This window comes from Pteropus vampyrus, unplaced genomic scaffold (assembly GCF_000151845.1).
Source record: "Pteropus vampyrus isolate Shadow unplaced genomic scaffold, Pvam_2.0 Scaffold15, whole genome shotgun sequence".
Lineage (NCBI taxonomy): Eukaryota > Metazoa > Chordata > Mammalia > Chiroptera > Pteropodidae > Pteropus > Pteropus vampyrus.
Window position 1 is genome coordinate 7,774,322 of NW_011888796.1, and position 11,106 is coordinate 7,785,427.

Here is an 11,106-nt window from a genome sequence, read left to right on the forward strand (position 1 = left end):
ATAAAAAATCTAACAGACAAGCTAAGTGAAAGAGATGAAAAAATTGAGCATATCAGCAACTGGCTACAAGGGAATCTTGCAGAGCTGCGTCTTCTTACGGAACACGGATTAGCTGTGGGCCATCCTCGTAAGTAGCATCTCAAGAGCTTTGGGTAACAAAGAACTTCCTGCTCTTTTACTGTGGCTGGTGACATCAAAAGAGCCCTCCTCCCCGAAAAAAAGAGTGCCTACTAAATAATTTAGTTATCCCTGTAATTCATCCCTAAATCATGTCACAGACATTCAGCTGAACACTGATTCTCATTGGATGGATCAGTCTCCCTCCTACTTGAGTTTTCTAAGTAACTAAATCTTAACTTATTTTTCTAATTTTTAAAAAACTCTTATTTTAAACATTTCTCAAAGAAGTCTTTGAAAACTGCTTTACGTACTTTCCTGTCTTCTTAAAACAGAAGATATTGAGCATCATTTTATCTTTTCTTCCAAAGGTGAGTTTAGCATTAAAAACAAACAACTATTACCTTCTCTGAAAATCTAATGATGCTTCTGAGGCTTCTGAGATGTTCATACAGCCTATATAACAGGGTTGCCTTGTGAGCAAGCAGCCTGGTCTCTCCAAGGGAATATCAACTTCAGCCTTAATCCCTACTCTGTCATGTTAGGGCCGCAGAGCTCTGTTCAAATTAATGCTGCAGTGAGAAATGGAGGCGAGCCCTTGCACAGGTATTGCCCAGGGGTCCCAAGGTGGAATCCCTTGATGAGGTGGGATGGTGGAGATAGAGAAGCCTGGGGAGAAGGCAGGAGAAGAGTATGCAGGGGAGAGATGGAGTGGTGAAATGAAAACAATATTGTTGAGCAAGCGTATGAGCTTGTTAAAAGTTATTAAGGTTTACTTTTAAAGAGCATATCATTACATCAGTAATTATAAAGGTGAGCTTTAGAAAGCAAAATGAGATAAAAATAAAAGTAAAATGTGATAAAGTGATAGAATTAATTGGTTAAAACAATGTTCTGAGGATATTGCTGACAGGAGAAATAATATTTTTTGCAGCCAATGAAGAATTTTGTGCGTAAGCCTTCTTATCAGCCAAAAAGCTATTTCGGTGGTCCCTCTGGTGCCAGGTGATATTTATTATGTATAATGCATAATAGGTCCCAGTGGGCCTTGCTTCACTTCGCATTTTCTTTGCTAGGCCAGGCCATCCTTGCAACTGTAGATGAAGCAGTATTTTAAGAGCAAAGTCATCTCTAAATGTTAATTGCATTATTTTCATATGAGCGAATCTTCCATTTATTGTCTGAAACCTGACGGAATCTTTGCATTGGAGCAAATTTAAATAAACTATTTTGAAAAGCTAAGCCCACTGAATAACTAATATCATAATCCCCTTTTCATGTATTTTGAGGACTGTCTCATTGACTAACAACCTATGGAAAGCGTAGAATTGCAGTGTAGAGATAAAGGACGACCACCTAAATGGGAACAAGCAGAGTCATAAAGCTTGGTATAGCAAGGGAGACAGGGTTACCATTACTTGCATTTGGCAGAGATTCACAGGCGGGCAGGGTAGTGGAAAAGGTTTATTGTGAAAAAGAAGAGAAGCCTTCAGGTGCACATTGATCGGAGGTTGTCGGCCTGGGGAAGCTGGCATCAGGCTAACTAGAAGCAAGACATTCTATGTGATCCATTAGTGAGAGTATTTGGCTTTCTCTGATTGGTCCTGAGTTAGAAGGGTCAAAAAGTAAGGAAGATGTCAGCCATTGACCAAGTTAGGACTGCTCTGGGCCAGCTGCAGAGGTCAGAGTTCTATTATATAGGGTCTGGCCACTGTCAGTTTGAATATTCAGTCTCTCAGCAGGACTTTCAATTTTTACGTCTATTTTCAATTTAAAGTATCATATTCAGAATAGAGTAACAGTTGCTTTGAATGAAAATAAACCCCTCAAAATTAAATAATAGGACAATATAGTATGTGCCATTCATTTTATTCCATCTAAACAGTACAGTCATTTAATTAAAATTTGAGTTCATTTGATAGGCAATCAGTATAAGTAAATATTTGACTCTTAATTAAACTGCACTTGTTCCACATAACTTGAACAAGTTCCAGTTAATATTTGGAAATGTTGCATGTGTAAAATGTATAAACACACACACACACACACACACACACACACACACACGCACGCACACACCCCTGTATATCTCTATATCCAGCATCAAGCATTGTGAAATATTAACATTTTTCTATATTTACTTACGATATTTTCCCCCCAAGAACTAGAACATGATACAATGAAATTCTCTTACATACTGCTCTCCAGCTCCATTTCCCTCCTTCCTTCATTCCCAGAGGGGTAAATAGGGTCTTTATGAAGGGTTGTCTGTCCCAGCTGCATGCCTGGAAGGAACTCAAGGCCTTCTCTCTGGCATCCCCCTCCGAGTTAGGAGGAAGCCCACCCTCCCTAGTCTCCCTCTCCAGGCTGCAGACAAAGCCAGTGCTCACTCTCACTGCTCAGGAGTTTACTCCCTCTTTTGGAGAGCCTTGAGGGTTTCCCTTGCTTGCTTGCAACTTCTGCATTGCAGAAAAAATTAGTTCTCTCTCCTACGTGTCTAGGTGTGTTACAATACAAAGAAGGTTTTCAGATTATCTAGTCTACTCATTTTTTTCTAGAAACCAAAGCTAACAATTCAGGTGAAATATTTATCATTAGTAACAATTGTGCTTTAAGCAGTGCCTCCTGCATTATAAACCCTATCACCTCCATAAGCCTGGAATACTCTTTCCTCCGAGGGGCACCGGGTTCAGATCTAGACTGACAATGTCAACTCCTCAGAGACATCTTACAAGAACCTCCAATCTAAATTATTCTCTATCCTAACATACTATTTATTTCCTTATGAGATTTGTTACAACTAGCTGTTATTTTATTTCCGTTTGCTTGTGTTTTGTCTGTCTCTCCTGCAACATCATAAGCTCCATGAAGGCCTGGACCATTTTGTTTGTACACCACTTATTGCCAGTGTATAGCAAAAGTGCCTCCCACTTTTAATAGGTACTTAATAGATACTAGTAAAATTAGAGAATGAATGAACATTTACTTTTCAGATCTTCCCATCTGGACAATACAGCAAGATATCCTCTTCCCCTTTAAGTAACGAGGTGGCTAGATCTAAAACTCCAGCCCCAGGCCCAGTCCTGGCTGATACCGCACATGGGGAGTAGTGCTCTCTCGTGACCACGTCGGAGCTCTCTCCTACTTCTTCCGACTATAGTTGAAGGCCAGTGCATTGAGATTTGGCTATGATGTAGACTCTAGATCACAGAGTCTAGATTCTAGAACAATCAAGGATCTCCAAAGTGGGTCATGACGATCACTCTACACACAGGAAGCAGATATTAAAAGTCCTGTTTATATTTAATATTTTGTTATCTGTTAAAATATCTATTTTTGTCTATGCTTAATGTTGTACATATTATGTGTGTATATAAAATTTAAAATGTATGAGTAAACTGGGGTACTTGATGTAAGTGAAGGGTCAGAAGAGTTTGGGGACCATATATGTGTGTATAAATTTAAAATGAATAAATAAATTGGGACACATGACATAAATGAAAGATCAGAAGAGTTTGGGGACCATTTATGTACATCTCTTGTGACCACAATTTCTGGTCAAGTTGTCATTAACATAACCAAACAGCAGACCTTAAGGAAAGTTTATAGACTGATGAAAACTATAGAGAAATTGAAACTTAGAGGCATTTAGCTTTGAATTCTACCCCATATTCTCAGTTGCTCCCCATTTTCCCAGATGTTAAGGATGGTATGAAGATCCCTGAGCAAGTCTATTATCTACAGCAGGGGTCAGTAAACTCCAGGCTGGAGGCCAACCCTGCTCCCTCCTGTTTTTATAAGGCCCAGAGCTAAGAATGGTTTTTATATTTTTAAATGGTTGGAGAAAAAAAAAATAAAAAGAATAATATTTCATGACACCAGAAAATTATATGGAATTCAAATTTCTATGTCCATAAATAAGTTTTTATTGAAACATGGCCATGCTTATTCATTTATATATTACATATGGCTGGTTTTGTGCTACAGTGGCACAGTAGCTGTGACGGAGATCGTGTGCCTCTCAAAGCCTAAAATGTTTAATCTCTGACCCTTTAGAGAATAGGTTTGCCAACCTCTGAACTATAGTGTTGATACTGACATCATATTCTCCATTGGTCACTCAAGGAGTGGGTGAACTTCGTTGGCAGTATGGCAATGTCTAAGAATCATATAGACTGAGCCAAATAAGAGAATAAGGGATGACTTCTTTGTTCTAGGCCACATAATGATGAATGAGCTCTGTTACTCTGTTACTCTGTTACTATAATTTGGAAAAAATTAAAATGTTCCCCTTCCTCATTTAAAATGAAAAGAGTGTCACTTAACGTTATATATACATATTCTTACTGAAAATATATTTTCAGTCAATAAATTATTGGTTGGAAGAATTTCAATTAAAAATCAGTACCATTTTCAGCCACCGGAATGTTTTCAATTGAACATACTGATAAATTGAAATTCCTCCTGATTTTAGGTTCCACCCATGTTTCACTCTTAACTCTAAACTGTAATCAACAAGCATTTATTGAATGCCTATTTTGTGCCAAGTATTATATTAGGCTCTGGGATTACAATAGTGAATGAAAACAGATCTAGTCCCTGCTCAAATGGAAATCACAGGTACAGAGGTTGGCAAACTTTAAAGGGCCAGATATTTTTGGTTTTGCAAGCCACAAAAGGTGTTCGTAGAAACCACTCAGCTCTGCCATGGTAGCAGAATTGCCCACTCCTGGTATGGTGGGAGAATCAGGTATTATGTAATGTATGTAAAATTTCAAGTGTCATAAGTATACTGAAGGTGGGGCATAAGAACTTAAGAACCTCAGAAGGAGACTTGACCTAGTTAAGGAATCGGGAGAGGTCTCTGAAGAACTGGGAATGGAGCTGAGATCTGAAGGATGATTTCTGCTTCCCTAGCTCTACTTATGTCTGCTCCTGAAGCACTGGCACCATATGGGCTTTGGCGGACAGTGGACCTGGGCTCAAATCTCAACTTCGCTTCTTACCTATTATTTAACCTCCACTCCTCAGTTTCTCTGGTTGTAAAATACAGGTAACTGACAGCGGTAATAAAGCATTAGACCTGTATTAGGCACTCAGATCCCTAAAATCTACCACCCTCCTGAGGTGTTAAAGGTCAGCCTTGGCCCCTTGAATCACTTGGCCATCTCTGAGCCACCTGTAATCTCTTAGCTTTTGAATGTCCCTGTTGAATGGCTTCTCTCACAGGTGGACTTTCTAAAGAAGCCCTCGCTCTCTTCCAGCTCGACAGCCCTCTCCTGTCCTCTTCTGGACACACTATGGCATTGCAGCTATGCAGGTCCTGGCCCCCTCCTTCAGGATCACTGCACTAGTTTCATTAACATGTTGAGCACCTTTCGAGTCTGGAACCAGAGCAAATGCTGCTGTTAGAAGTTGAATGAAATCCAGTCCCTGAACCTCAAAGTGCACATGATGGGAGAAAGAGACAAGTGAGATGATTAGAATCCAATGGATTCCAGTGGCTATGAGAGGGTAAAAAGGGACCTCTAAGTCTTTGGGGTGTTGGAAATACAGGGATGTCTGCCCAGAGGAGCAGCAGACATGGTCTGGCCAGGAACTGCAATAGATGGCTGAGTGGAGATCTGCCAAGGGTACCAACAGACAAGAGTGGAGGACTGGCTTGTCACAGTGTGAAATACCAGACTTCATCCCGAAAACTCAGATCGTTACTTTTTGCCTTAAATATTCTTTCTTGGACACAAAAGGTAAATGAGTTCTTAGTGTATACCGAAACCAAATAGTAACCGAGCACAAATGTTTAAAGAAGTATTAAAAAGAATTGTTTTAAAATTCCAAAAATTATATACCATATACTATAATTTATATACTATACCAATTTATATACTATAACTTAGGTTACCGATAAACGATTTGTGTACTAACCAAATGTCTTAACTGGATAAATGCTCTACAGAGACTTTTTTAGGCCAAGAGATACTTTGAAAGATCAAATAATTCATATAACTGTTACAGTTATTTTTGTTATTGTGATGGAAAAAGACTTGATACAATTATCTGTATTTTGTTCATTTAATTCTGGAAGAAAAAAAACATATAGTTATAATTCAAGCAGAACCAAAATTTCAGTAAGAAATAATAATTTAAAAAATCATTTGCCCAGAAATTGTTGAAAGATTTCTTGGAAAAATTAAGATCTTGACTAGAAAGAGAGTTTAGACCACGGTTCTCAAACATTAGAATCACCTGGAGAAAGTTTTAAATATTATTCTGTTTGGCCCATACACCATCATGTCTGGGAATGTTTTTAGAAATCTTTCCAGCTAGCTCCAATGTGCAGTCAAGTCAAGTTGAACAAACCAATGGTTTTAGACAAATATATAACAATGTAACTTAAATTTATCAATTGACCCAAATTAATCAAGATATTTTGACTTTTAAGTTGCCTATCCAGCACTAGTTAGCAAAATTAATTACTAGAGCAATGAGAGTTATAATGCACAAGGACCATGTCAAAACAAAGTTAAGCTAGAACATGGGTAGTTTTTGTACATTTTTAATAACCACGTTTTAACAAATTATTTAGTAACATTAGCAATCACAATTGCTATGAATTGTTCTAGTCTTGTTCTTAAGAAAGCAAAAAATGCAGATATGTATTAAGTATTCTTGAAATTCTTTGCATTTAAGGACTTGTAATCATAATTATTTGTACGATTTCTTCTTTTGCATTAACATTTTTCTGCTAAAATAGGACATCAGAGAAGATAACTGTTAAAATGGCTCTAAATATAGTGGGACAAGAAAAGTCCTGGTAATCGGTTACATGACCCCCTAGACTTCCCTTTCCAGCTGAGGATTCTTTGGACAACTTAGAACTTTAATAGACACTAATAACCATTCAAAGCTGTGTGAAATACATATACAACTTTTACATTTTATTTTTATTCCTACAGAAATGAACAAACATAAACGTATCAAAAAAGCCCATTTCCCAGTGGTTGGAGGTACTATAAAAAATACAGTAACAAAGAAAAACTAACAACAAAATAACTTCAAGGATACAACTGCTGTGAATTCAAAAGGCATAAACAAAACTACAGAAAAAGTGAGTACACTTTCATAATTTGCAACTGTCAATGAAGTCTTAAAGTTTGAGATTTAATAAACTCACACAACCCCCACCAATAGCAGAAGCAATTCTAAACAACATAAATGGATAAACATGGTCAGATTATCAGGTTAAGTGCTAAGTCTTATTTTGCTTCCATGGTTGCAACCATAAGTCTCTTGATGTCTTCAGAGAATAAAAATTGACAAGCAGCAACACTTAACAACAACCAACCACAGGAAAACTGTTTATATGCTGTGTATATTTGTATTTTGTTAAATCTAAGAAGCCATCAATAATAAGATGCAGCCTAATTCAGAGATGTCAGAATGTGAAAAAAAATGTGTCCCAGAATCAAAAAAATGTGGCGTGTGTATCTATCCTTAAAGAATGAGATGTAAGAGAAAGGGAACATGTGAGTACATGCATTTATTCATTTGAGAAAAAGACACTAATCTTACTATTTACTATTTTGAATTTCCACAACTAGTATGGCAAAATACAAATGTCAGAACATTTGAGACTTTTTGAAGTTAAGCTTTTAACTATTGTTTTTCTTTACAGGAATAATCTGAAGATATCGTAAACCAAACTACCTGTAAAGAGAAAATCTGTTATATAAATTATGCTCTATTTTTGTAATAGATTAAAATACTGTATTGGTGAAAATAAATAGATAACAAAAAACAACATACTTTATTTCCATGTTTGCTAAAAGACCCCCGTAAGTAATTCATTTGACTTGAAAAACAAATTGAAAAATAACAGGCATGCATAACTATACCAATGCCAAGGATTTCAGATTATACTTGTTAAAGATTTTAACAAAAAGTAAAACAACACATTGCTAAGTACACAGAAACATGATTTTGCTCTAAAGAATAACTAAACTGTTGCAAGAGGCAAGTGCTTCCTAATAGACCGAATAGTGTCATATAATAGTGTACTCTAAGTGTATAGTGTATTATACTATGCAACAGAGTATTATAGTGTTTTGTCTTTTCCAAGTCTAATCATCAAGTCTCTTAGGTCAAAAAACAAAAACGAAGTCAACAAAAACATTAACATATACTGACAATGTTATTTCCATGTGTGACAGAAAAGTACTAAAACTATTTTTTATTTCTTTACTTTTTTATTAAGAATACTTCAAAAAAAAAAAAAAAAGGAATACTTCTTAGGTTTAGGTTTTTGTTTTTTGGTTTTTGGTTTTTTTTTTTTGGTGGCATTTTAGTGTCCATTGGCTCCTTCTGAGAGTATCCGTGAAGGTTCAGTAAATTTCGCAGTGAACAAATAAAAAAGGGCTGGTGTGGGTACCAAAGCCAAGAGGGGTAAATCTTGCTCTAGTTTATCCACTCTGGAAATGGAGATTATTCCATACGCATGAAGTAACCAGTGGCTGAAGAGGACAATGAGTCTTTTCTTCCTGACCAGGAGATCATAGCAATTCTACATAATTTTATAAAAGAGAAAAGAGAAAAACAGATTATCTGGCTGAATCAGCTAGATAGTTTATTACATTTTATTTAAAATGTGTTATTTGTTTTCATATAAAATCATACTGTCAGAATCATGGAATGTTTGAGCTAAAAGGGACCTAAGGCATCACCCACTCTAGCCACTACATTTACAAATGAGGAAACTGAGGCTTCCTACCATCACATCATACAAGCACTCAGAGGCAGCACCAGGTCAGGTGCCCATGTCTCTAAATTAGTTTACACCAACATCCAAGACTGGAAACACTACAGTTTCTTCTGAAAGATATGACTAGGAGGGAAACTCCACGTTTTTGCCCTGATCACTGCAACTGAGTCTATAGGTGAGAAACAGGAAGTATATACACCCAAATTCTTTAACCTCTAGCATTCCTGGAGTCTGCTGCCTGGATAATTAGAAATGAGCAGAAATAATATGTGACTACTCTGATTTCTTTTTAATCTTTATTTTAATACAGCTTTACAATTACACAGAAATTACAAGGACCAAATTATTATAAAATATCTGAATATGCTAATAAACACACTAAAATGTAATTTGCAATAGGTTACCAGTTTTCTCTTACTAAATGGCCCATCAACTCACCTAAAGCTAGACTGTCTGTTCCTGATTCAGGTCTCTATTTCATAAACATTTTATATAGGAGAGATTCCCAAGGGCAGAGAAACAAGTTTCAATCTAACGTAACTACTATCTATAGTAGTTATGGGTAATAAAAATTCAAAATCTTCATTTTATTCAAGGGTCGAATCATTTTCCCCCTCAAATCTTTACCTAGGGTTGATAAACATGCCCAAACTAATCTGCTTATCTTCTTTAATTAAACATACTACAATGTTGATTAAAGATTACAAAGGAGAATGGGGATAGTACACAAATGAAAACATCTGAATAATCACCATAAAAATATTGTCTAGTTCCTCTACTATTCTACCTAAAAGTCATTCCCTCTCACTCTTTCACTAATGTAATAGAAAAATAGAGTACCAATAGCAAACACTCCAGCACTCCAAAATAGTTATCTTACTTTCTCTGGGTTGAGCTTTATTTATGTTAAGAATCATGAGAAAGTACATCGACTGTAGTGGGCAGTTGAAGACAGTGCATAGGCACTAGATTAGCAAGTATAGTATGGAAGAGTATTAAGGCACTTTTATTCCTTAAAGGTTAGCCTCAAAATAAAGAGATCTTTCTAACAGTGGCCTTCCACTGAAATACTAAAAATACCATATGATTTCGCTTATATGTGGAAGCTCAAAAACAACATAAACAAACAAACAAAACAGAAACAGACTCATAGATACAGAGAACGAACTGGTGGTTGCCATATGGGAAGGGGTTTGAGGGTTGGGTGAAAAACAGGAAGGGATTAAGAAGTACAAATTAGCAGTTATGAAATAGACACAAGACGTAAAGAACAGCATAGGGAATATAGTCAATAATATTGTAATAACTATGTATGGTGCCAGGTGGGTACTAGACCTATTGGGGGGATAACTTTATAAATTATATAAATGTCTAACCACTATACGGTATACCTAAAACTAATATAAAATATTGTCAACTGTAATTGAAAAATAAATAAATAGAGGAACACAATAGATATCTCAAAACAAACAGTATCAGAACTAATGTTACTAATAATGTTATTTCCAAATCATCAAAATATTACAGATATTAGAGGGCAAAAATAAACATCCATAAGCAAGAAAATAAAACTGGGGACAAAATATAGAAGGGTCTGGAATGTAAGATGTAATTATTGATGACAGTGTTGCCATTGTAAAATAAAGTGTAACATTAGTTCTATATATGATAACCCATTTTTTTGCTTCCCTCAAAAGTGTTGTTTCAACCTTTCAATAATTCAATATTTTCTATGTGGGTAAATTATGGGAAATAATTTTTTTCTACAACATGCTAGACAGTTAAGCCTGAGTACTTCACTAATTTTGCAAGCAAATAAGGTCCAGTACACAATCTTTTATAAACATAACCAAATGTTGAGTGACATCAATTAGCCAAGGATTACTAAAATGATCAGCTGTACAATGTCGTATCATATGAACTATTTTCCTAGTCAGTTGTCAAATCTATAAAAAAAAATTTTTAACAAAAGAAAAAAAGATTTCCTACCTCTATTTCAGAAGCTGACATGTACACAGCCAGAGTAACCAAAGATAATACTAATATAATGTATGGGAAGGCATAATCTGAAAAACAAACATTGGTATAATGTTAAAAATTAAATACATTTTCTGAATGAACCATCAAAAAGAATCAAACAATATAACTTTCCCCAAGGTCGAAAACATTCTCCACCAGTCCTGTGAGAGAATCAAGCCCTAATGCTCTAAACGCAGGGGTCGGCAAGCTTT

The 11,106-nt window shown here is 36.0% G+C and overlaps 2 protein-coding genes across 5 annotated transcripts in view; one reads left to right on the forward strand and one right to left on the reverse strand.

Moving 5' to 3' along the window:
- Positions 1 to 7,798, forward strand: part of CCDC175 (coiled-coil domain containing 175) — a 57,002-nt gene extending 49,204 nt beyond the window's left edge. The window contains exons 19-21 of the mRNA XM_011386288.1: positions 17 to 127; positions 5,674 to 5,864; positions 7,793 to 7,798. Coding sequence (XP_011384590.1) covers positions 17 to 127; positions 5,674 to 5,864; positions 7,793 to 7,798 — 308 coding nt within the window. The remainder of the gene's footprint in view (positions 1 to 16; positions 128 to 5,673; positions 5,865 to 7,792) is intronic.
- JKAMP (JNK1/MAPK8 associated membrane protein) overlaps positions 6,658 to 11,106 on the reverse strand; it is a 15,442-nt gene continuing 10,993 nt past the window's right edge. For 2 of the 4 annotated variants that reach the window (XM_011384832.2, XM_023527193.1), the window contains one exon: positions 6,658 to 8,677. In XM_011384832.2, coding sequence (XP_011383134.1) covers positions 8,459 to 8,677 — 219 coding nt within the window. In that variant the 3' untranslated portion in view covers positions 6,658 to 8,458. Of the gene's footprint in view, positions 8,678 to 10,864; positions 10,942 to 11,106 lie in introns of all 4 variants that reach the window. The other 2 variants (XM_023527189.1, XM_011384840.2) reach the window with 2 other exon arrangements.